Consider the following 24,246-nt stretch of genomic DNA (forward strand, 5'->3'; position numbering starts at 1 on the left):
TTATATATTTTTAGTGTAACACTGAATTTTTGGACTACACCATTGCTAGTCCGTCCGCCCCAAATCTCATCTTACTCTGTTGGAGGCAATTTTTCACACCCTCTTTAAATATCAGCTTGGCTATAAGCAGAGCCAGAGCATGCATTTTGCTGTTTGAGACAACAAGATGGAGCTCCCTCAGCTCCATACACAAAGGCCAACGGGACTGACAGGAGAATCTTACTTCAACATGAAGCAAGGATAGTGTACATGAGGGCAGCTGCCTTGCTTGGGGAGGACAGGACAGGCTGTGCTGTGTACACACACTTCCCTCCCTCACGAAAGGCTGGCTCCAAATGAGCCATGTCTGGTCCTTAAACACTTTGGAACTCCCTTCCTACGGACCTCAGGCAGGGGCCCTCCTTAAACTCTTTACAGAGCCTGCTTAAAACATTTTTTGTTTAGGCAAGTCTACCAGGAAATGTAGAAAATGAAATTAAAACACATGTCTTTGGGGCTTATTGTTGATTTTAACTATCTTTTGAATGTGTTTAAATATGTGCTGTGAGCAGAATTTTACTGATCACAGCAACATTTTGTTTTGTAACCTACTCTAGCGTTTTATTACAATCAAGCAGTATAAAACTTCTGCTAATTCAATCAATCAATCAATCAATCAATCAATCCCTTCAGTCATTTGATTCACTCAATTTATTGGCTTTTATTTAACAGGGAGAGAGATTGAGGGGGGGTAAGGGAGTGTGTGTATAAACAACAAAGGGAGTGTGTGTATAAATTAGACACTGAGAGCCCCAAAGAGGAAAGACGGCAGTCTCAGAACCTTCAGCCTTTCAAGAAAAATTCTGGCAGGGTTTGTGCTAGGAAATGACCCCATCCCCCAGCCTTCAGACTTGGCTCTGGCCATAACTGACACATGCGTACTTCCTTCTGACACCAAGAAACACCCCCCCCCAGCAGCAGAAACTAGCCCTGAACTAGGAAAGGTGAGGGGGAAAGGTGGAAAGTGGCCTCTTAGCCCAAAGCCTTCCCTAAAATGGTCACATCAAAGAGTGAGGCTTTAGTGTACTAGTCCCTCTACCCAGAGGTCAATTCTGGGCCAAGTCTCACCCTCCTGGGTGAGAGAAATTTTGTGGGATGGAGTAGCAGGATGAACTCTCAGGTAGAAGGCAGTTAAAGGAGTTTTCCCATTAATTCACACACACACACATACTTCCACAAAGGAAAGTGACAAATTGAATGATTGATTGATTTTGATTGATTGAAAGCAACAGAAAATTCTAGACTCCCTTACTTCCCAACACCTCTGCTCATTAACCTTACAGTGATTATTATTTACCAGCCATTCTCATGGAGTGAAAAATCACTCCTGCAGATTATCTTACTCCTGAATTGCTTTTATTTTGCTATAATATCTCTATGAAGAATGGTAGCATTTGGGATATATTTGTTTCCTGGGTCAAACTTAAATGATGACAAAGTAGAAACTTGTCAGGAATGTTTGGGGAACATATTTTATGAATTGCTTAATTCTGGAGAATTAGTGGTTTCTACTCCTAGTGCGCACTGACATACTTTGAATTCCTGAAAATCCAGTCCTAAAAATCTCAAGGCTTATTAGACAGTTGTGAGGATCACAATTTTGTTTCTGAAACACAGGACCTGCTCATAGTCCTTATGATCTGGCAAAAAATGCTTAAGGTAGCCAGGGGGGTTCCTTTTACCAGAACCAAACAGATAACAACTGTCTATATACCAAAACTACAATTAGACTATTTCCCATCCTCAGTTAGGATAATAATAAAATCCTGAGAAATGAAGATTGGATTCAAGCAGCTCCATTAATTTCCTAGCACTGGCAATATTTAATTGCATCCCAGTCTTAAATCTCACTATATGGTTAGTGAGGATTCCTTCATTTTTTCGTTAAACAACTGGCCTCAGTTGCACGGTAATGTTGAGAAAAACATATCTAAAGTCCACATAGGCTTTTGGAACTTGCCCCATGCGTTTAAGATTTGTAGTACATCTTACTGCATATATCTTCCCCAGAAATAAAACTCACTGAGTTAAAATTTAAAAGAATGTATGTGTGATTGCACCCCCTGTGAGTGCCGTGTTTTAATCATTTCATTTCATTGCTAAATCCAAGTTCAAGTTGGCTACTTCTATAAAACAGCCTAATTTAGGTCATGTTTCAATGAATGGCAGAACTGCACGAAAATCCAAAACCCAAGCCTTTGATTTTTGTAAGACGTTTGTTTGCAGTGCAAAAGTTTAAAGTACAGTATAACTTCTTTCAGAACCTTTTTAACTGTGTAACTGCTTTTAGATTTTTCGGATTTTAATTGCCATCTGTTTGTCAGTGCAAACCTTCCACATAGCAAGTAGCTCTTAAAATGAAGCAAGAAGTTGTAGTTCTGATACCGTGGGTCTGCACAGGGCTATTGATTTCAAGCAGCTTGTTTTGCGATAGAAAAATATTGAAATGCAATGTTTAAGTAGGAGGGGGAGAGGGTAAATGAATTCATGGATCTGGGTGGGGACAGGAAAAAGACCCTTCAGTCTTTCACCCACCTCACTGATACTCACCACTCTCTTATGAGGCTTGATGAGAGGCCTGCTAAGTCCATTCATTTTGGTGTACAGCCCACAAGCATTGCAGAGATAGTTACCAGTTCCATCCCTTCTCCACAGGGGGGTCTGGTAGGAGCCACAGTTGACACATTCCCGGCTCTCAGAGAGATCCTCCAGAAGCTCTGTAGGGAGAGGGGCAAAGAGGATGGGTTAGCTGGGAAGTCATGCAGAGGCTCAGCTGACTGCTCTGGAGTTATCTTGCCCCCCTCCACCCTCAAAAAAATAATAATCAGCTGGATTGCTCTCCCTCTCCAAAGTCCCATCACATCCAGTGGCCAAGGAGTGCACCCCATGGATTAGCACCACAGTCAAAACAGCGAAGTGAAAAAAAGCCACACTAAATTTCCAAGTGGGGCCCTGCAACCCCCAATGAATCCATATCTTCACAGAAGGATTCAAAGTGCACATTAGATATATTTAGAAGCTGAAGTGGTCCTATCCAAGTTTACCTGGGAGTTAGCACCAATGAACATAGCAAGACTTACTTAAAAGTAAACACACATATGCTGTCTGGCTGCAAGCTCGCTGAGTTGAATAAAATCAACTTCTGAGTAAAGTGGTTAGGATCAGATTCTGCTCAGAGGCCTAAAACCAGTGGAACTCCCCCCCCCCCAATGAAGTTCAGCAAATTAAATGTCTTTAATAATATTTATGACTGCTTTTCTCCAAGGTGCAATGTGTAGATAACTATTCTCCCTGCTCATTTTACAATCACAACAACCCTGTGAAGTAGGGTAAGAGGTAGTGAATGGTTCAAGATAAACCAAATAAAGCTTCATGGGAGGGGATTTGAACCCAGATCTCTCTCCCCCCCCCCATCTAAGTATGACACTAAAACCCCAAGGCAGCACACTTTCCGAAGTAGTTCCCAGTGTCATCTGTGACAGCAAAAAACAGAGACTTCCTGCGGCATCTTAAAAACTAGCAATTTTATAGTGGCACAAACTTAAAGGGATGTGAATCTTTTTCATATCCATGTACAGTATTATAATTCTCAGTTGCAGGTATATTTATATATACACACAAACACAGGTTACACACACACACACACACCATTTTTCTTCCATTATAGAACCCAAAGTGGTGTACATACAGTTCCCATGCAGCCACACAAACCCCTTAGCTGGGATGTATGCAGAATAAGCTCAGCGAATAAGCTCAGCAACCCTTTAAAAACTTAGCACCAAGCGTTGAAGAAATAATTGGGTTTTTCTGGTTTTAGCTGTTCTCATTTTTATATATAAGCCATCTTGAGTCTCATGTCAGGGAAAAGGGGGCAGGGGTAATAAATAAGAAGCAGAAATAATCAAATGCTGGTGATTTTAAAGGGAGGCTCCAGGTTGAAACTGAATTGCAAGTCCTCAAGGAGTCCAAATGTGATCATTTGGGACTTGATCAGACCCAAAGGAGCAGAGCTGAACTTAAGGTGTGAATCACGTTTCCCTACGGGGCCTCCCTTTGACGTTCCTTTACAGCCACCTTAATATCAGTGGCAAGAGAGTCCCGGCAGACCAAAATGTTCTCTTCTTGGTGGTGTCAAATTTGTATCTCCCTATTCCTTCACACAGAGACTGGCCTGTTTGCCTTAGATGGAAGTGGGAGGGGGGAGAAATGTGGTGCATATCACTATGCAAGATGAGCAGAGATCAATGAACCCCTGATGTTGTGTTGCCAGAGGAGGCACGGGGAGAGAGTAGCCCTCTATCTGGCCTTGTTCTTGGATCTGGTTCCTGCGCCTGGAACTACTGAGAGGCTGTTTTAGGTTGGGGACTTAAGAGGTCTGTCTCTGCAAGAGAACAGTCCTGACAGCCTAGATGTAACCGGCTCCCATTTCTTCCCATTCCCATCAACCATCTACTTGGACACTAAATTTGCAGAGTATTCTCCCATCTTGATCTTGCCTGCCCTTGGTACTGTTCAATCATGAAAGTAATAAATGGATCCTACCGCCCTACTTCTCCCGCTTGCATTCAGAAACAATAAGCCTGCCTTTACTTCGCAGCAAATTGTGAAAACATGATCCTTTCAATTGGGGCTTAAAAAAAATAAATTCCAATTTAGAGAGGATTGCAGTCATGAGTGTCACCACAGCAGCCGGAGGGAAGGTCAGGTATCTCTTTCGCAATGCTGCAATCCCCTTCCTCCTTCTCTCCCACCCAAGTCAGGCGCTCGGGTCAAGAAATGGGAGGCAAATTCAGCATTTGCTGAATCTGGGTGTTCCCTGGAAAACTCGAGCCAGCAGCTTTGGAGGCGAGGAGAACCGCAGGCAGGAAGGCGGTCGTGCCCTCCCCCCCCCCCCAGTCCTTTGCGGTTCTTCCCCAGCTACTATCTCGTCTTCCGACGTGACTGCTTTGAATGGGTCGCATGTCTCCCTTCCCTCTGCGGGGATCGGCTCGCGACAGCGGGCTCAGGAAAGAGATCACCCAAAGCAAGCTTTTAAAAATTCAGCAAAATTGGTTTTTGCCTTTGGTTTTTGCGGTGCTTTCTGGCTTCAGCAACTTTTTGCGCTGTACTCACAGCAAACGCTGCTGCGCAAAATGCTAAGTAAGCCTTGGCAATTTCAGATAGGCTTCCTTCCGAGTAAGGATGGAGACCCAAATGGGAAAGCAACAGGAACTTGCCCAGGAAACACGGTGCATTTGCGGTGCAATGCTTTCGAGTGGTGCCTTGACTCAGAAGTAAATCTGCACTTGCTCCATGGGACTAACTCTAGAATAAGTGCGTTTAGGTTTGCCCCTTAAGCACCTTTTATTTTAATATGTCCCTGTCTTCTCCTCTCTGAAGAGATTTAAATCGGAGTCACTTCGCAATTCGCGCGCGCTCCTTGGTTTTTACCGCTTATCTAGACGGAGGGTCCCTTGCTGGGATCGCGACCTGGAACGTTAATAACTCAATTTCTGCGATCGCTCCGGATTTCCTTGAAATCCAAGCCAAAAAATGGTGTGGCTTATAACGGAGGACAACGTGTTCCCGACCCTAAGTCGAGGGCTGGGAATTCCCTGTTGCGATTTTAAAAGCCGCAATTTCCCCAGCGCATTTCTCTGTAGATCTATAGATACAAGGGTTTTTGTTTTTCATTTCCAGGGATCCGCATGCAGCCCGATCTTGGGCAAGCTTACTTGCACAAAGTCAGTCCCTCCGAGTTCAGCGCTTCTTAATGCCGCGTAAATGAGCCTCAGAATACATGCACTTAATGGGGAGTTCGCCCCCCTGAATGCGCTGGAATTTTTTTCTCAAAATTGGGTACATATTCGGAGTAATTTGCACGGGAGTGCAGCTTCCCCCTCAAGGAGAGCGTGCCTTTATTGATGGATTAATAGAAACCTTTATAGAGCGCCTCGTGAAACATCAAGGCGGTGTCCAACATAAATGTGCAAGTGCAATAAAACATAACATGCATTTTTATATAAAAATGCGGGTTATTGATTATAATAAAATACCATGGAAATCGGTGATTTAATTATGCTAGGGATCAGGCTGCTTGCTCCAGGCTCCCTCGAAATCCCCACTATTTGCCTTTGGGGCTGAGTTGCAAGGGGCTTCAGCCCCACAAGCAGTTTCTTTGGAAAGGGGAAGGAAACTCCATTTAAATCAATGGGCGGGGCGACGATTAAGTCGCTGCGAAAGCCTAAAGTCGCCCCCCCCCCAAAAAAAAATCCATGTACTTCGTTGGAGAACGGGACGGGCCTCGACTTCGAGAGGACCTTGAAGGTTTCTGGCAAATCCCAGGGGACTCCCCCCCCCAAAAAAAAACCCCTCCTAAAACCTGCGGAACTGAACTAAAAGGGGTCTGTGGAAAAGCGCAGGCAGGCGACATACTGAGAAGCTTCTGAAAAAGATCGGAGGTTTTGCCTCTGTGCAAAGGTCGGCTCGCTTCCGACTATTTTTCTGACCAGAGGACAGAGCTAGGACAGAACTGGACTTAAGCTGCGAGTTGAGAGGTATTGATGGGGTCGAAGTGGATGCGAATTGCGATGTGAGTTGGAACGATCAACTCCAGAGGGCTAGCCGGGTTCCTTTGTTACCGCAAAAATAAAATAAAATAAAAAATAAAATGCTAAAACCAATCTGGCAGCCGGAGTTCATAATCACAGAAGTCCATGCCATTAAACACACACACACAACATCTCTTAGGTTACAATCAAATATCCGTTTTCCTGGGAGCTAGCCCCATTGAATTAAATGGGACTCCCTTGTGAATAGATATGCAAAGGAATACTCTGTCCCTTTTAAGATGCCACCAGATTTTTTTTTGGTGGGGAGGGGTAATTTCAAGTAAATTGATGGCACCTTTGGGGGAAAGCAAGCAAGCCGTCCTCTGAGTGTCCCTAGGCACCCGCCAAATATGTCTGCTGCTGATCACAGCCTGATTTTATCGCAAAAGTTCAGTCACCGCAAGCTAAGTCCGTATCTAGGGAATATATGATCCTTCTCCCTCCCCCCACCCCCAAGAAACAATATCCCAGTTTTTCAGTCTTTCTGGGAATCCATGGTTAATTCTCCAAAGGGTTTCCAGAAAGCAGAACCCGGCCCCCACATATAAAATCTCCCTGCTACCGAGAGGAACTAGAGAAATGCTGTCCCTGCTTTTTCCTACTGGGAAATAATTGGTTACTGTTGAAAGTCACCGGATCATTGCCTTAGGAGAAGCCGCTGGAAAATGGGCACGACTGCAAGCCTGGAAGTAACTTTCCCCCCGTTGAGCTCCCTGCGCAAATAGCTTGAAACAGTTTCAACGGCCTCTCTTGTCCTTTACCTGCTTTGCAGCCCCAGGTTTCTGCTCTTGGGCACGCAAGAAAGTGAAAGGGACCTCGTAAATGTCAAAGGAGTCTTTGCGATTCGTGTTTAACGACAAGAGTGGGGGAGTCGAAATCCTGGCGGGGCGAGAGACACCAGCCCCCTCCCCCCCCTTTCCCCAAAGATCTTGTCTTTTGGAAAGGAGCAGAAATGGAACAGGCAAAATCGCAGCAGGCCAGGACTCATTCCTGGTGCAACGTCAGCCTGTAGTTTTAGAATAGCTCCTGAAGAAATCTATTCCTCTCTGCACTACAAGACTCACGTGCCACGGCTTCAAGGACACTGGAGTCAAACAGTGAGATCACTCCCCATGCAAAAAACAACACACACACGCTGTGTCTTATCCTGAAGAAAACGAGTTTACACGAGACAATAAGACGTCCCTCTCCTCTTTTATAATAAAAAAGGTTTTATAAATAAGAAATTATTTTTAAAAATTATAAATGCTTCAGATCTTTAACTGGTTGTCCTCACAACAAAGTTGTCAGTTAGACCACGCACTTTACACAGACATGGGAGATTTTAGGACATTTCAGTAGTCTGCTGCAGTTAAGTATGGTTCCAAGTTCCACCCGTAATATTCAACACCCTAGGTTACCTTTATCCATTAAAATTGGTGTTTTAAATAGTGAGAAACTGCTGTCAAAAATAAATGTATACTAAATAGTTTATTTGGAAACAAGCCTAATGGTTTTTAGTGAGGTCTGCTTCCATGTATCTTGTTTAGCAGCACAAAAATAATTTAGCCATTTATAAAATTTAAATTAATGCACTCTTTACTTTATTCCCATTAAAAAACCAGATTAATTTTGTGCTCATTTGTTTTCTTAAAACGTACGTTAGAATTCTGGATTTCATAAACCAGCAATGATTTAGCAGAATGATTAAAATCCAGATCAAAAATCTACTCTGTGGACAGATTTCGGGTAACAATTTATGCATCTCTCGTGGTTGCACTTAATTTAATATTAATTATTGGAGCTAATTAGTTGTGAGATCCTCATTCTTTCAACGCCCCCCAAGCTGGAATCTATATTAATATGCATTATGTTTGTAGCTGTCATTGCAAGGTGAAGTACTATTTATTGTGTTCACTTGCTCCATAGATGGCTTAAAAATCAAGGCTGGTATGTCCCATCTAAGCAGGCTAACTCAGTGTTTAGCATGCAAGCAGGTATGCTTATGGACATAACCTAGATTCCAAAAAGAGCTATGCTTATTTAGCACTAACAGTCAATAAACTATATTAAAACTATTTCAACCAATTTTTCAGAACAGTGTCTTTGTAGACATAGCTGAAGTTTTAAAAATATTGATCTAAAATTAATTTTCTTGCAAGAGCAATTTACAGAATGCAGACTTGCATGAGAAATGTGTGTATACACAAAAGTTTAACACAACAACACAATCCCCCTACACCCGCCAAACAAAATTCTGGCCCTTGTCCTGCACAATTTAGTAACAGAGAAATCTGCCAGGCATTGAGTTGGCCCATTTAGTCTATCTTAGTCACTCAAGTGTTTGCTACATTGACTGGAAGCTGTTCTAAAACTGGGAGAGGAGGAGACAGGAGCCTTTCAGTTCATATAGAACTTTCTACCCTATTAAAGAACTTTCATCAGAAATTTAGGAAGTAATTTTTTTTTAAATGTTACAGGAAATTTACTGTAAAACATATAGGAAATCTACATAAACATATTGATCCAGCAAGGTGTGTGGAAGCAAATTTCTTTGCACAGAGCTTATGCAGGTTAAAAGCACTGACATGCGCATTGCAATATAAATTTGGTCTGCATCAGCTGTATGTCTAGGCTGGATGGCAATACAGTCCCCCAACTCACTCTCCTTGAGAAGTGAGTGGACGAGGTTCAGACTTACGTTCTGTTTTATTCAGTTTTACTTTACACAAAGAATTTCCCAGTGTACTTGTGTATTAGTGACAGTTTCCAAAATAAACTGTGCGCAGGAAAAGCAAAGTACATCTTATTCCCAGACTCTGCAAGGATAGTGACAGTGGTAGAAACTGTTGTGATTTAGTGTCCCTCCAATGGAGCTCTGAGTACTCTATATAGAAGTATTTCAAGGAATGAACGATCCTATACAGCAGTTCTCCTTGAAACCACTTGAAGGTAAGTGTGTGCAGGATTGCAGCTGTGTGCTGCAATCTTATGCATGTTTCTACGTAAGTGAGGTTGCAACCGTATACTCCAGGGGCACCAAATGTGTAGAAAGTAACAAAGGTCACAACTACAGCCATTGCTCTACCAGCTTTCGCCTCTGGCCCCAACCACCAATGGCATCAGGGCCCCAGAAGCAAATCTGTCCCTTGCATCCCTCCACGTCCCCAATTACTTTATATTGTCCTGCTGAACTCTGTGGGGCTGAGCATACAAGTATAGGATTGCATTATAAGTACCATTTAGATTAATGGGCCTTAGCTTTAGTCAATGTACATAGGATGCATGTATTGGCTGTGATCCAAAGGCTCCCCTCCTACAGTGTTTTACACACAAACAATGAGGACTCCCTCAATCTGCATCAGAGGGTGGCTATCAAATCTCTCCCCCCCGCCCCCCGCCATAAGCATCAAAATGTAACTTGTCCAACAGAACTTGGGACAATCTTTATTTTTTACCATCAATACTGGCTAAGCAACATTTACACATTTCCCCAAGGATCTTCACTTAGACCTGAGTTAGGTAGGTTACGACTGTGTCAATATTACTGACCAAGGAGTAGAAGAGGTTAAGTGAGAGACATAATTAGTGCAAGACCACCCAGTGACTCCATGGCTCAGTTAAGATTAGATCCAGGGACACTTACTGATAATATATTGCCTACAACTATTGTTTTGCACCAGTTACAAAGGTAGCATATGGAGAGCCCAATACCTTGGCCTTGGTATTGGAATCATTGTAGGAAGGATCAGAATGTAACTGCTTGCAGTGAGTTTTCTAAGGCAACAGCCTACTTCCTCAAATGTTCTGAGAACAGTTACACAGTAACTCCTCAGTAAGGTCCCCCGCTTGTTGAATTCATTTCTAAATACATTGTCTATTTAGAACTGGAACAAAGGCTTTTAGGGACTCTAAAGAGAACTCTGATTTTTTGAAAAAGCAACATCTTTCTAGATATCACATCATGGATACAGTAAAGTCCCACACAGTTAAGACTGAGTTGGGTATAGACAGGTGGGAAGCATTTTTACTGTGAGGCAATGGACTAGTTTTAATTTAGAGTAGTAAAAAGCTTTGTGTCACTAAAATAAACTATAAGTATGGTATACTTGGTTTTTTTAAAAAATCAACTCCCTTTAAATATTTGTTTCATTCAAAAAAAGGAGTGAAACAAAAATTTAAAGTTTTTTTATATAAAAAATGAGTAAACCCTGCTTTCAATTTAGTGACACAAATTTGGGATGAGTTGTGGGGGTTTCTTCTGAAATGATTCAGCACCAATGGCTAATATATTAATCTTTAAACACTTATTTTTCAACACCAGAGCTTTCCATTCTGATTTTATAATAGTATTGAATTCAGCGAATTTAGATAAATTATTTTTCAAAAATGCAATATTTGATTCTTCTGCATTATTTAGCAAAAAAAATGCTTAATTTCATTCAGAGTTCTCCTAATTGATTTTGGAAAATCATCCTGGATGCCTTTTTTTTTTTACAACAATGCGGTATTGAGAAACTAATGTTTGTTTTAAAAGGTTACCCAATCAATCAATGGGCTAAAAAGCACTCACTGAACTTTAACCAGCTAGCAGCCTGTTTTTTTGTATTTTGCAGAGACACGTCCCCTAGATGCAGATGAACTAATTTAAGACACACAGTCCTCTCTTCTTCCCCTCCCACTCCCCCCCTATTTTTTGCCAAGTCAAATAAAACCGGTTCCTAGTCAAATCGAAGGGATAATAGAGCAACGGGCTTTGGGGCGCCCAACCTTGAAACTGATTCAATCATTCCCAGCCGTTTGAAGGCACAATCTTGCAGCCAAGCAGGCCCTTGCTTAGGTTAACTTCCTCGAGTTGGGTTTTGCAAAGAAAGGCCCGGGGGTGACGATCCCGGGTTTTTTGTCTGCAGGAGAAAAAACAACAACGGCAGCAATTGCGCAGCCTATTGTGGTTTAATACAATGAGCACATTTTCACTCCCTCAAGAGCAAGGGGAGGGTGGAGAAATTGGTGGCGGACAGATATCTCCGTCTCTCCCTTTAAGCTATTTTTTCACACCTCGCCAGGAGAACATCGATGCTAAGCGTTGAGAAAAACTATAATAAAGCCAGTTTTCAAAGGTTTCTATCTTATCAGGGCGCTTTGGGCTTGCTCCATTGTTCTCAACAGGGGGCAGGGGCGGGGTCGGCGTTCTAGGATTTCATGTGAAAAGAACCCGAGCGATTCGGTTTTAGATTTAATTTTATTTTTTTAAAGGTGTCCCTCCCCTTTATTTAAATTCCGGCCGGGGTTATTAAGAGATTTAAAAGAAAGCCATTACATGGCAATCAAGGCAGTACGACTGTAGGTATATTATACCAGCTGTTGGGAATCGCAGCTGTTGCAAGCGAGCTCAGGTCCTTCTACTAGGCTTCCCAGAACCATTGGGTTGGCTTCTGAAAGACCAGGATTGCTGGACCAGATGGGTCTTCAGCCTGATCCAGCAGCCAGTACTTTGTAGAAGTTAAAATATTGGACCCTTTAAAGAAAAACCAGTCGCCCAGCCCTGCACATTTATCCTTGCCTTGCTTAATGCCTGGCGCTATGTGACAGCCATCTCTCTCCTCCACCCTCACCCAATAAAGGTCCATTTGACAAAACCAAATTTGAGAAGTCTGATGTGAGATGGTGGAAGGCAGTTGCCAAGTGTTTGGCAGCTCTGCAAGGGTCCCCAGCTGTTTGTGACTTGTCTTTTGGCACATATGTCAGCATGTATGTGGCATTTCAGATATACAGGCAGCCATCTTTTTTCCCCCTTTTCTTTTTACAGTAGGTCTTGCTAACTACAGTTTAAAGGTGGGGGAATAAATGCTATCTCTTTAAGTAAGTAAGTAAAAGACGTCACTAGGAGAAGCAAAAAAGGGTCCAGTTCCTTAAGAGATCTCAACTGGTCCAAAATATATTTCTCAATAAATGAAATTACGATTATAGAAATGGCCAGTTAAGGTCCAAAATATCTTCCAACGCATTGCTTAATATTAGTTTAATTAAATTATCAATCATTTCCCACAACACAAGGTCCCCAAGCTATATTAAAATGAAACACCTAACTTCCAACTAAATGGATATATGGGATGGCTTTGCGGCTCCTAAATCTACTTAAAAAAAAAAAAAAGATGTTATCTGAAAAAGGTATAATGAAGTGATACCTTCTCTTTCAACCATCCCATTAAAGTTCTGTTCAACCCAGGGACTTGCTACATTCTTATGCAGTGTCCTCTTTTTTTGTGGCTAAACCCAAAAGGAATTATATTATTAGCCAATATACTAGATACATTTTACCCATTTACCCTGGACTAACCAAGTCAGGGTGGGAGGCCTTGTGCTAATTCTCTATCACTAGGAAACGCAAAAGGTGAGGCTTTCACACAGGTGAAGCAGATAGGTGGGTGGTGGTAAATGTTGTGGACTAAATACAGATGTTTTGTATGAAATTGGAAGACCTTGTTTTAAAAAGTAGATTACTAGAACGAAGTCCAAAATATCCTGTCCAAAAGTTTGGTTTAAAAATATATCTGACACCCAGACATTTCTAATCAGGGTCCTTTCCCAACCATTTGATCAAAGGATTAAGACAAATCACTTTTAAAGGAACCTACTTGGATTGATTTTACTGACTGCTTCCAAATGGGAATCTCTATTTCAAGGGGGGAATCTTAATTGGGGGAATTCTAATTGCTTTATTCTTTTTAAAGAAAAATATGACAACCAGATATTTATTTATGCCATTATTTTATTTAGGAAGATCAGTAGGAGAGGAGTTAAATTTTGTGAATAATAACCACCACAGAGTAAAACAGTGGGGGTTTTTTTACTCCTTAGGTGGGTCTGATTTTCACATATAGAAATGAAGACCCCAGAAACCTTGCAATTCTCACGAGCGAATTGTGGCCACTACTAGCTGTATCTTAAAAAGCAGCTGAAATTCTACATTTGCCCCACCAATTTGGGATAAACAACATTTCACTTAAAAGTTATCCAATTGCTATTTATCCTGTATATTCACTGAATTTGTGCTGAACATTCAAACCTGAACAGGCACGTTAGGACTAAGCAAACTTAGCGGACAATTATTTGAACACCCACACTTCACACATTTTAATATGTTTTATGGCCTTTAAAGATCTTCGTTCGAAAGCCAAAGGATTCTAAAGGTACGTTTAAGGAGGCTGCCTGCTTCCCTCCCCGGAAAAGCCCTATAGCATTTTAATGCCACCCCTTCTCAGGCGAACTCCCCGGGGCGCCTCTGTTCACAGGTTTCTTTCCAGCTGCGGGCGAGAAAAGGGAGGCCATCTTTCCCAGCGCCACCCTTAGATTTCAGCCCCGAGGAAGGAAATCTCTTTCCCTTTCCAAACTTCTCAACCCAGCACCCAGCACGACAAAGCGGCGCTCACGAGGTGAGGTCACGCTGCTCAAAGCCTCAGTTTCCTACTATCTCCTTAGCCCCAAACTGCAGGTTAGGTCGGCGCTAGGGCGCGTGATGGTAGCCTGAAGGCTCCTTCCGGGAAGGGGGGCGTTTAACCCTTTCCCTGCCTGCCATTGCAGCTCTCCAAATCTCCTCGCCCAAGACCTTCCCTCCACCGGGGTTTCGTAATGAGCGTTTCCCATTATCTACACAAATAACAACCATAATATTTGAATCCTGAATTTGTCTTGGACCGTCTGCTTTCAAAGAGATGTCATCCCTATAGTTTCGATGGCGAAGGGGAAGGTGCACTCATTTATTCAGAGTTCCTGAATCTGGACACACGCGCGCGCACGTGCAACCCCTTTTCCATCATCCATTTCCTACTCAATGGATAAACAGGGCCACCATCCAACCCCGTTCATTGGGGCAGTGGGGAAGGGGGTGGGGTGGGGAACCAGGCATTTACACGGAAACCTCTACATCCATCAGCCTCTATCTGTGTATATCTATATGTCCAATACGAACTACAACTATGTCTAGCTTTAACTCATTTTGTCTTTCTGTATTGGGTCTCCTGTACATCGCTTAGAGGCAGACTATGATTAATATTTGAATGGATGCGCCCTCTTTATTCCCAGAGTAGGAACCGGTCCTTCCAAGCCTCCGGTCAGGAGCAGCTGAAAGCCTGACCCTTGCCTCCCAACAAATCCTTCCCGAATCCCGAATCCAACAGCCAGAATCCCAGCAACATTTAAGAGGACACTTGGAGAAGGTTACGGGGAGAGAAGATAAAGCGCCCGTCTTTCTGCCTTGTGCTGGCCGCGCACAACTGCCACGGCCAACGGGTCCAGCTTTTGATCCCCCTTTCTCCTCTTTTGCACTTTCGGGGTCCTTTCCCGCATCATGCGCAAAGGAGCGCAGTGGACCCAAAGACAGTGCAGAAGTGATTAGGAACTGGGTGCTTGTGGCGATTTCTGGGCAGAAAATGTGCCTCTCATTTGTCAAGCCAAGAACACTAGAAACGTCTGTTCATGTTCCAATAAAAAGCATAAATCATCAGCATCACATTTTAAAACACAGCAGCACCTTTTAGAGTTAAGAGTCTACCCACGCTCAGTTTGCTTAATTTTCCTAGGATTCTTGCTGACCCAGAACACCTTTTCCATGCAAAACTTCTGCCGCTTGTTAATTCGGATAGGACGCTTCGCCTTTCCCGTGTCCTGCGTTCCCTGTCCTGCCTCTCCCCCCCCCCCAATTTTGGACTGCCACCCCCTGCTTCCCGCCTTACCTGCGCTGGAAGGCCGCATGGCGAGGGGCCCGGCCCGGTTGGGCAGGCAGTGCAGCATGGAGTTGTCGAAGGGGCTTCCCCAGCCCGGGCTGGTGAACTGGGAGCCCACGTAGGGCGCGTAATAGGATCCGTTCAAGGGCCGGAACTGCTCGCGGGGGCTGTAGGCGGCCGACTCCCGGGCGGCGCCGTTGCTCGCCGGCGAGCTGCTGGCCGGGTAGCTGAAGCGGCCCGACGCCGGGTGGGCGCACCCGCCCCCCGTGGCGCCGTAGGGCGCGGGGGGGCTTTCTGGGCCCGCTTGCGGGGGCCACGCCGCCGGCCCACCGGCCTGCCCGGGCCCCGGGGTGCTGGGCAGGTAAGGCAGCATGGAGCTCACGCGGGTGGTAGGCACGTAGACGGGCGATCCTGCCGAGGAAGGCACGAAGCCGCCGCCTGCGCCGCCCGTGCCCGGGGACGAGCCGTCGTAGGGGCCCGGCTGCAGGCCCTGGTGGTGCGGATGGTGATGCGCGTGCGGGTGGTGGTACATATCCTCGACGGGCGGCGGCTGCTGCTGCGGTAGCGGCTGCGAGGGATCCGGGCTCAGCTTGGCCGAAGTGCGGCTGGACCAGATGAGCTTGTTGGCCTGATCCAGGTCCGCGAAAAGCAGCACGTCCTCCCAGCTGGAAAGGCCGGACGGCGCCGCGGCCAAGGAGACGAAGGGGCCCAGAAAGGGCCGGCCGTCGGGGAGGCCCAGCGGCTGCGAGGTCTGCAGCGCTCCGCCCGGCTCCTGCTTGAAGGTCCGGCCGCCGCCGCTGCCGCTACCGCTGCCGCCAGGGGAGCAGCCCGAGGACGAGGAGGGCGACGGCGAAGGGCAGGGCAGCTCCCGCGGTGCCAACGAGTAGGGCAAGTCGTCGGGGCCGCAGCGCTTCAGCAGGCACCAGCCACTCTCAGCCAGGGCCATCCAACCCCGAGGCGCTCAGCAATTCTCCCTCGGCCTCGCGGCGGCGGCGGCAGCTCCTGCTTCGAAGCTAGGGAGGAAGAGAAGAGGGGGAAAGCCCGTTAGCAAAAGCCAGAGGTAGACGGGGCCACCCGAGTTCAGTCTTGCAACTTAAGAAGCACGTTGTTGGCGAAGAGTGCCTCTGGGTACGTGCAGAGTGCTAGCCACTCACTACTAAGGAACCGCGACCCTCACAACCGAAGCTACAGGAAAGGGTTTTTAAACCGCCCGCCGTAGCTAGCCACTGACCCCAAATAAAACGAGGCCTGTCGAGAGTGCGCGGCTCTCCGCTCCCACACCGGCTGCTGCGCAGTCCTCCTGTCCGGATCTTTCGCGGACAAGAAGCACAAGAAGCGAGGCATTTCCTCCTCCTTGGGTTCCCCCAATCCCATCCCTGCCACGGAGCCGCTGGACAATTCGGCCCTCTTTCCTCCTTCCCAGCCTCGGCTTTCCCACCTGCAAAACGGAGCCGAGCCCGAGGAGTCAGCCGCGCGGGCAGCGCAACGCAGCTCTTTGAGCTCCGCGGGGACGCAGCAGGAAAGCGCAGCGCCTGCGTCGCGTCAAAAGGAAAGCAAAGCAAGCAAGCGGGCCTGGGGTGGGTGGGAAGATCTCAGCAGGCTACTCCTCGCCTGGTCCCACCTCAGCGTCTTCCAGGATCGGTAGACCCTCCGGCGTAGCGCCTGCCCCCAGAACAGCAACCGCAGCGCTTAGCCTGCCCGCCGGGTCCGCTCGCTCCGCCCGGGCTGCCTTTTGCTTACAGGCAGAGCGAGTGACAAAAGCCAGAGGGGGCGGGGGCTGCGGGCCGCCTCAGCAAGGACCAGCCACCCCCGCCCACCAACAGCCCGCTCGCCGCCCTGCCCCACTCCTTGGTTTCAGCCAATGAGTCACTGGAGTGGCTCCAGAATGAAAACAATTCGCAATGCAAGCGAAGGGGGGCGGCGGGGAAAAGGTGCCCAAGGGCGCAAGGGCAGGAAAGTCAGGGGTGGTCAGTGACACCCTCCCTTCTTGGGGGTCCCAGGGCAGGAGGGTCGGGGTTGGCTGTGTGCGTTGCCCCCCACCCTCGAGGATTAAAACTGCCAAGGGAGGAGGAGAAGGAGGATGTTGGTGCCAGTCTAAGCTACGGTTCATGCGCCTCCTCTCCGACTCGCCGCGGCCTGCCGAGGGGCACCCGCCGGTGCATCTTGGGAAGGGGGCCTCGTCCGCAGGCCAGTGGAAGCCCCGAGCCCTGCTTGCCGTCTCGGCCTTATTCCAGCCCTCCCCACGATCCAGGCTCCGGGCTATTGATCTGGGGAGCGTCCCAGTGCCGCCGCAGTCGCGCGCCCAGAGCATGCAAAGCCTCGCCCGCCCTCCGGCCCCAGAGGCAAGAGGTGCCCAAATTCTCCCGCGAAAGGCGCAAAAGGGGGGCGGTTCTCAGAGTAGGGGGAGCCGAGATGTCAGCGATCAGAGGCCGACGGGGCAGATTAAGGAGACCCCGAGAAGAGGATGCTGACTGCCCGGGCTGCGGGCCTCGCCGGGCCCTGGAGAAGTCCAGGGACCCCCCTCCCGCTCCAAGTTCCCCAGTCGCACCTTTGTGGCGGCGGCGGCGGCGGCGGCTCTACGAGGGTCCTTATCGGGTGTGTCTCTGCAGGCGGCAAAGCTGCCAAGGCGGAGAGGCGAGGCGAGCGGGGCTGCGCGGCGGCGGCGGGGGCTGCTGCTGCTGCTGCACGTATAAAGAGCCGAGCGAAAGGAGGCGCCTCTCTCCGCGCGGCCGGAAAAGTGCAGCCAGCAAGTCCTGATTGGAGTCAGGGAGCTCTGAGCAAACAGCGAGGAGAGTGGGGGCAGGGAAAGAGGGACGGTGGGGGTGGCTAGCTGATTGGGTGGGGGTGGCTAGCTGATTGGGTGGGGGTGGCCAGCTGATTGGGTGGGGGTGGCTTGGCGGGGGTGCCCGTCCCAGAGCCAGCCAGCCCCCCCCCCCGCGCGCCCAGGAAGACAAGCCGGCGCAGGGGAGGAGAGGCCAAGCCAGCCCTCCCCTCCCTCCCCTTGTAAGCCAATGAGGTGCTAGGGAAGGAGGCGAGGGGAGGCTGGGACAGGATCGGGAAAAGTCGAGCGCAGGAAAAATCCCTCCGGCAAAACGCGCGGCTCCCAAAATTGCCTCGGGAATTCACGCGCAATGTCATCCCTTCCATCTTTCCCCTTTATGTTTCCTCTTATTCTATGGCTTCAGGGTATCACATCCTTTTCCTAGTAAATAAATGAATGAATAAATAAATACACAAACCATTTTCCTCCTCTGATTTTAAATTGAGTCATGGGTAAGGTTTATATTTCTTCCTTTATTTTGTTTCTTCGTTTTCCTCTTCGCTCCTCTAGTTCTGCGAAGATTCCTGTGAAGGAATCAGTACAGAAAATGTGTTTTCTTTTATTTTGAAGTTAAAGCGGCCTCCCCCCCCCCGCTTTTTTCGCTTCTGATCCCTCCCAGGCAGCTAAACCCAGGTCTCTTTGCCCTGGACCAAATCTGCGGAGATCCAGGGTCTCCCGGCCGGGCCAGATCTCCCGTCTGGACCTCGGTTCTTTCCTTCGGCCTTCCCTGCCCGCCGCTCTCTGCCTTTCCTCTCCTCCACTCGCTCCCTCTCCTGGGCCTTTGGCTCTCTTATCTTAACTGCATACACACCGATATGGTACTTAACAGGAAAGTGACTGGAAATTAAAATAACTTCTTCCCTCGGAGGTTATCAACTAGGTATCTGTCATCATCAGTCGGTCCAGAAACCGAGGCATTTGCGCCCAGGAGCGGGCTCGGCTCTCTCTCAGTGGATTTTTGAATTGTATCTGTCGGAAAACAATTTCGTGGCCTCGGCGAAGCGGGCTGCGTTTCCCGGCGCCCCTCCTGGGCGCAGATGCCTCAATTTCTCATCGGTCTTTTCTATACAAGGAAAGAGGGAGACCCCGCCACTACCTATTTATATTGCTATGAATGTTTTTTTTATTTAATAATCTTTGAGTGTGCTGGTCAGAATACACTGTGTACTGTATGGATCCATATATATACATTTATTTATTGTTTACGCGTGTGCTCATTACACACACACAAGTCATTTTATGTATGTGCCTCGGTGTTCGCGTCTGACTCCTGCAGTGCGTGTGAGAGAGCGAGAGAGCAAATGTGTCACTTAACACATTTTCTTGAAAACAGCCTTAGTTTATTTCGGTTAAACATCTAATTGCAACGGAGTGAGTGGGTGAAGAAAAAAAGAAAAAGAAAATATAGCCGTTTCCTGCAGGAGATGACAGAAGAAAATGACACTTAATGACTTAGACGTAGAAACAGATAAAACAGGTGATTCGACTTCACAGCCTCCCTGGAAGGGAAGCGGGAGTTGAGATACCTGAAATGAAAAATGGATCGAATCTGTTTTTGTCATCTTCGTGCATACATGCATGGAGAAGGTTGCGTTTGTTAACAACCGAGTTTCAAAATGATCCAAAAGCACGCATTTCTGTGCACGGCTGTGCAGAGATCCACAGGCGCTGGGATCCGAAAAGCGTTGCTCGGGGAAGGCTGGCTTTCGCCCTTCGTCTAGTTTTGCGCAAAGCAAGCCTCGGGGACAGGTCGGCTGCAAAACACGCTCACAGTCCCACAGCTCTGTGCTCTGCCAAAGCCCCCGGGATCCAACTTCCTAGGCGAAGTTACGCTTTATGGAAAGCGCACATGACAACCCCCCCTCCGCCCGCAAACCGCCCTCCCCGCAGGCTGTGTGAGTTGCTGGACTGTTGCTTGCGAAAAACAAATGAAAACTCTATGACGATGAACCCGTTCTTCTTCACCATTCTCGGAAGCTAGGAAAGGAGCTTTTGCACCCAAAAGTGCGAGCTTCAGGGTTTTGTGTGTGCGATTGTGGAGACTTGAATGAAGGATCCACTCCAGGAGCTGGGAGCTATTCCAAAGAGCGCCTGGGCGATTTGGGGACACCCCCGTCCCCGCCGTGCCAGGGCTAGGAGCGCCGGCTCCGTAGAGCTCTGATTTCTCAAAGGTGACCTGACTTGTGAGCCGCTAGTCTCCCAAACTTTTTCCCTGGCCGCTGAGCTGCGCCCCGCCCCCTCTTTCTCCAAAGGGCTCCGAGATAAGCAACTTTTGCCTGTGGAACAGGGGGCCTTATGCGCCCCCCCATCTCTGCCTCCCTCTGGACTGAGGCGGCTCCTCCTGCCTGCAGCCTCGCTCAGCTGAAAGACAATGGGAGAAACTGGCAGGGCCCGCCTTTGCCCTCGGTATGTTCTCGGCTCTCGGGAGAAGTCAAGCAAGCCCGGAGGTGGAATCCAGAAGGCGGAATAGTATAAAGAAGGCAAGGGGGAAAAGAGAAAGAGCGAGATGACGGGGAGAGAGAAGTCTTTTGGTTCGGGGGCAGATCTGAGAGAGGCTGAAGGTGATGTTAAACACGATTTGTGTTCTTAGTTCCAGTGGGGGTGGTTGTTAATTTTTTAATATACCTCTTAATGTCGGAATAGGCTTCTAAGCGATTTGCAAAACGCAAAAACCAGCCAGGCAATGAAACATACTAGTTTCTTCTAAGGAGTGTCTGCAGGATGGGACTGTGTACCGTTAAGGTTGCAAATTACAACGACCCTAAACACACACACGTGTACGCCCTTGTGCACTTGTCTGCCATAGAATCATAGAATTGTACCACGAGGGTAATCGAGTCGGACCCTGAAATGCAATGATCTTTTGCCCCACGTTGGGCTAGAACCCAGGAGTTATGATGCAGTTATGATGAATAGACCCCAAAAAAACCCAACCCCCAAACAACTGGTTCTCCAGTCGACGCTCTTTAAAGGTGGTGGAAGGGCTGTCGCCGTTATCAATCTTGGCTGCGGTGCGGGCCAGCTTCCCGGTTTCACAGCACTCTTCGCCTACCTGATGAAGAGCCCTGAGAAATCAGACTCGCATACTTGTTGCACTATCCAGCAGAGCCAAGCGGGGCGGTCCTGTCTCTCCTTCCAGACCCAAAGGGAAAGCCTCCGTAGGCTACAGTCACTGCCCCTAAACTCAACCTACCTCACAGGGTTGTTGTGGGGTGGGGGTTAAAGGAGGAAGGGGGAAAACCATTGGTACGCCCTGGAGGGAAGGGTGGAATTTGAATGCAATAAACAAATAAGTAAATGTGCAGAGGCTGGCATATAGTAGGAAAGAGAGAACGCCTGGCAGATGTCTCTGGACGGGAATGAGAAGCAAAGACCAAATCAAGTAAATAAATAAAAATGCTTAACTGACCAATTGCGTTGCGGATAACTCGGTTCTGCCCCCCCAACATAAAGCCTGCTCCCCTAAAACAAATCCTGGCTCTCTCCATAGAAACTAACTCTTAGGGGCCGTGGGGGCTTAGGGGGGCACCCACAAAAAATATTTGAACCCCCCCCAAAGTTGATGGACATTCCTATTCAAATGGTGTGTGTGTGTGCACTGTGTCATGTGATCGATTACGCGGAGCAGGGCTTACCTTGCCCCCACAATATTTTATTCAAGTTGGCACCCCTGCCTGCCTCCCTCCCTTTACCGAACTAGTTAGTTGGGGCTAGGACTCCAAATGCCGCCCTCCCCACGTGCCTCATCTGCTAGCAGGGAATGGCCCCTGCACCACGGGCCAACTGACAGTCATGCTTGGGCCAGATGTAGCTCGGGGGCTGCCAGTTGCCTATCAGGGCTCCAGCGGCGCTCCTCTTGCTTCACCAGGCGATGTCATGCCGTCGCCCCGTCGAGCAGGCAGGGAGGAGGGGAGTCTCTTCCTTCGGTTGCTCCTCAGTGGTGCTTTCTACGGGGGTTTATTTTGGCTAAGGCGCGCAGGCTGGCAGGCAGGCAGCCCCCCCCCCCAAGTCTGCGTTTGAAACCCTCATTCGCAGCAAAGACTTCGAGGGGGAGGACGGAGGAGTCGTCCTTGCACTGCAGCCTTGTTTGCTTTTCAGGTCTAGAAGTGGCGTCGCAAGTACGTGAAAAGCGGGACCAAGGGCAGAACGGAACAACCGCATGTTTTTTGGATGGGTAGACGCGTCACTTAGGACAAGCGCGCAGCTTATTCGAGGGAGCTTTAAAGACTGTCCGATTTATTCTGCCGCAAAGTTCCGTAGGCTAAAGTTGACTTTCTCATTTGTCACAAGAAATCTGTGGAATCTTCAAAGGGTACGAGACTCGTAATATTTCATGACACCTTTAGCTCCCTTATCCTTGCCAACGACACCCCTTTCTCTCTACCTTTCTCGCTTAAAGAGACGAGCGAAGGTGCCAGGCACCGGATTGCTCACAGGGACAGCTTTTATTTTATTCATTTTCTTTAAAATGGCTTAGCCCTACCGAAATGGAAGCGGGTTCAGTTTACACGTCGCATGCTTAGTCTCAATGTGACAGGACGTTTAGGATTTTCACAATAGTACTGATTCTGTACACACACGCACGCACAAACAGATCTGGAAAACATTTAATCCACTTTCATCACAGTGACGTTTTTACTATTCGAAAAATCCACAATACCGCTGCTTTGTGCAAATAGCAATGAGAAGCTCAAATGAGCTTTTCAGTGGTTTGTGTGAAAACATTTTTTTAATAACATTTCTGGAGGAATATGGTCGATCATACAGCCCTTGTTTGTCTATATAACTTAGTACGGTACGCTGGGATTCAGACTTAGATGTGCTTTTTTTCCTGGAAAGCGAAGACTTGCAAATTGGACCCTGACAAAGGACACCCCACTCCCCCGTGTGCGCGTGTTCAAATGCAAATGCGTTTAGGTACTTTGTACATGCCCAGAACTACTCATTTCAAGCCGGAAATCTCTGTCCATGGTACCTCCGCCCCGATAACGGGCGTTTGGGAATTGATAGTTATCCACTGTTCAGTAAAAAACACTTTTCTTATGTTCAGGGACACTTTCTAGCTTATGATTAGAATTGAGGACAGCGCCCTGGCACAAAGGAAACTCTGATGCTACCTGCATTGGTTGGGTTGGTCCAGTCTAAGGTCAAAACATACTTAATAGAACCTAAGTGCAGATAAGTAACTTAGATGTTTACTCTGTGAGTTATTGACACTTTCAGATCCCAGTGAATTGAACCTGAAGTTAATCATGATGACTCATGTAAGTTTTTTTTTTAGTTTTTTTTTACTTCAAAGTGGAACCAAATGCAAGTAATTTCTGTTGTACTCCTTTGCACGCTCACCTGGGAGTAAACAGCACACAGTTCAGTAGACATGCACAGGATTGTGGTGTTATTCTGGATCCAATGCATTCACACACCACCAATTGTTGACCGCGGAACAGAATAGCTGTAACCCGGATCCCTCATGTGACTTCAGAGAAACAAGAAGAGCTGGATTTTACCCATCAGCTGTCCTGAGCAAGCTGAGCCCGGAAGAGGAACATAAAGTTTCTCTGAAGATTACAATCAGGATTGTCTCGGTCACGAATTTAAAAGGCTCAGGCGAGGCCAGGCGTGAATTTATCACGGCTATGTATCGGCCTGCGGCGTTAAGTTCCATGGAGTTCAGAGGAGCTTACGCCCAAGTAAAGGAGCAAAGAATGGCAGCCTTTGGCTAGGCTAGAAGAGAGAAGAGAGTTAGCTGTGTTTTTGCTTTTAGAATAAATAAATTTGTAGCTTTCATTTGCTGGATTCCAGTTGCACAACTCCACCAGATAAGGCTAACTACAGCATATTAAGCTGTTATTCGATCCAGTACTAAAAACACTGTTCTGTTCTTTTCTGTTTAAAATAAGCATTTCTCTTACTTTAGCTTGCCACACAACTTTACACACAGCTTGGGAGTAAGATCCGCTGAATGCATTGTCCAGGGACCCAAATCTGCCTGGGATCCGGCGGCACATAAACGGTAGAGGTGGGGGATCCGCTGTCCTCACATATCCTTGCACATCTTATTCCTAAATCTCCTTTGATCGCTGGTACCGAT

General features: G+C 47.4%; 1 protein-coding gene across 4 annotated transcripts in view; it reads right to left on the reverse strand.

Annotated features, from left to right (window-relative positions):
- The window catches only part of GATA6 (GATA binding protein 6), a 35,552-nt gene extending 16,647 nt beyond the window's left edge, over positions 1 to 18,905 (reverse strand). Inside the window, exons 1-4 of one of the 4 annotated variants that reach the window (XM_083748262.1) lie at positions 18,574 to 18,905; positions 17,883 to 18,107; positions 15,344 to 16,347; positions 2,590 to 2,756 (exon numbers count right to left, since the gene is read on the reverse strand). In XM_083748262.1, the coding sequence (XP_083604388.1) occupies positions 2,590 to 2,756; positions 15,344 to 16,280 (1,104 nt within the window). In that variant the 5' untranslated portion in view covers positions 16,281 to 16,347; positions 17,883 to 18,107; positions 18,574 to 18,905. Of the gene's footprint in view, positions 1 to 2,589; positions 2,757 to 15,343; positions 16,348 to 16,772; positions 16,903 to 16,955; positions 17,094 to 17,882; positions 18,108 to 18,573 lie in introns of those variants that run through there. The other 3 variants (XM_083748265.1, XM_083748264.1, XM_083748263.1) reach the window with 3 other exon arrangements.
- Positions 18,906 to 24,246: the final 5,341 nt, after the last annotated feature.

The sequence above is a fragment of the Podarcis gaigeae genome (genome assembly GCF_964106915.1).
Source record: "Podarcis gaigeae genome assembly, chromosome: 7".
Lineage (NCBI taxonomy): Eukaryota > Metazoa > Chordata > Lepidosauria > Squamata > Lacertidae > Podarcis > Podarcis gaigeae.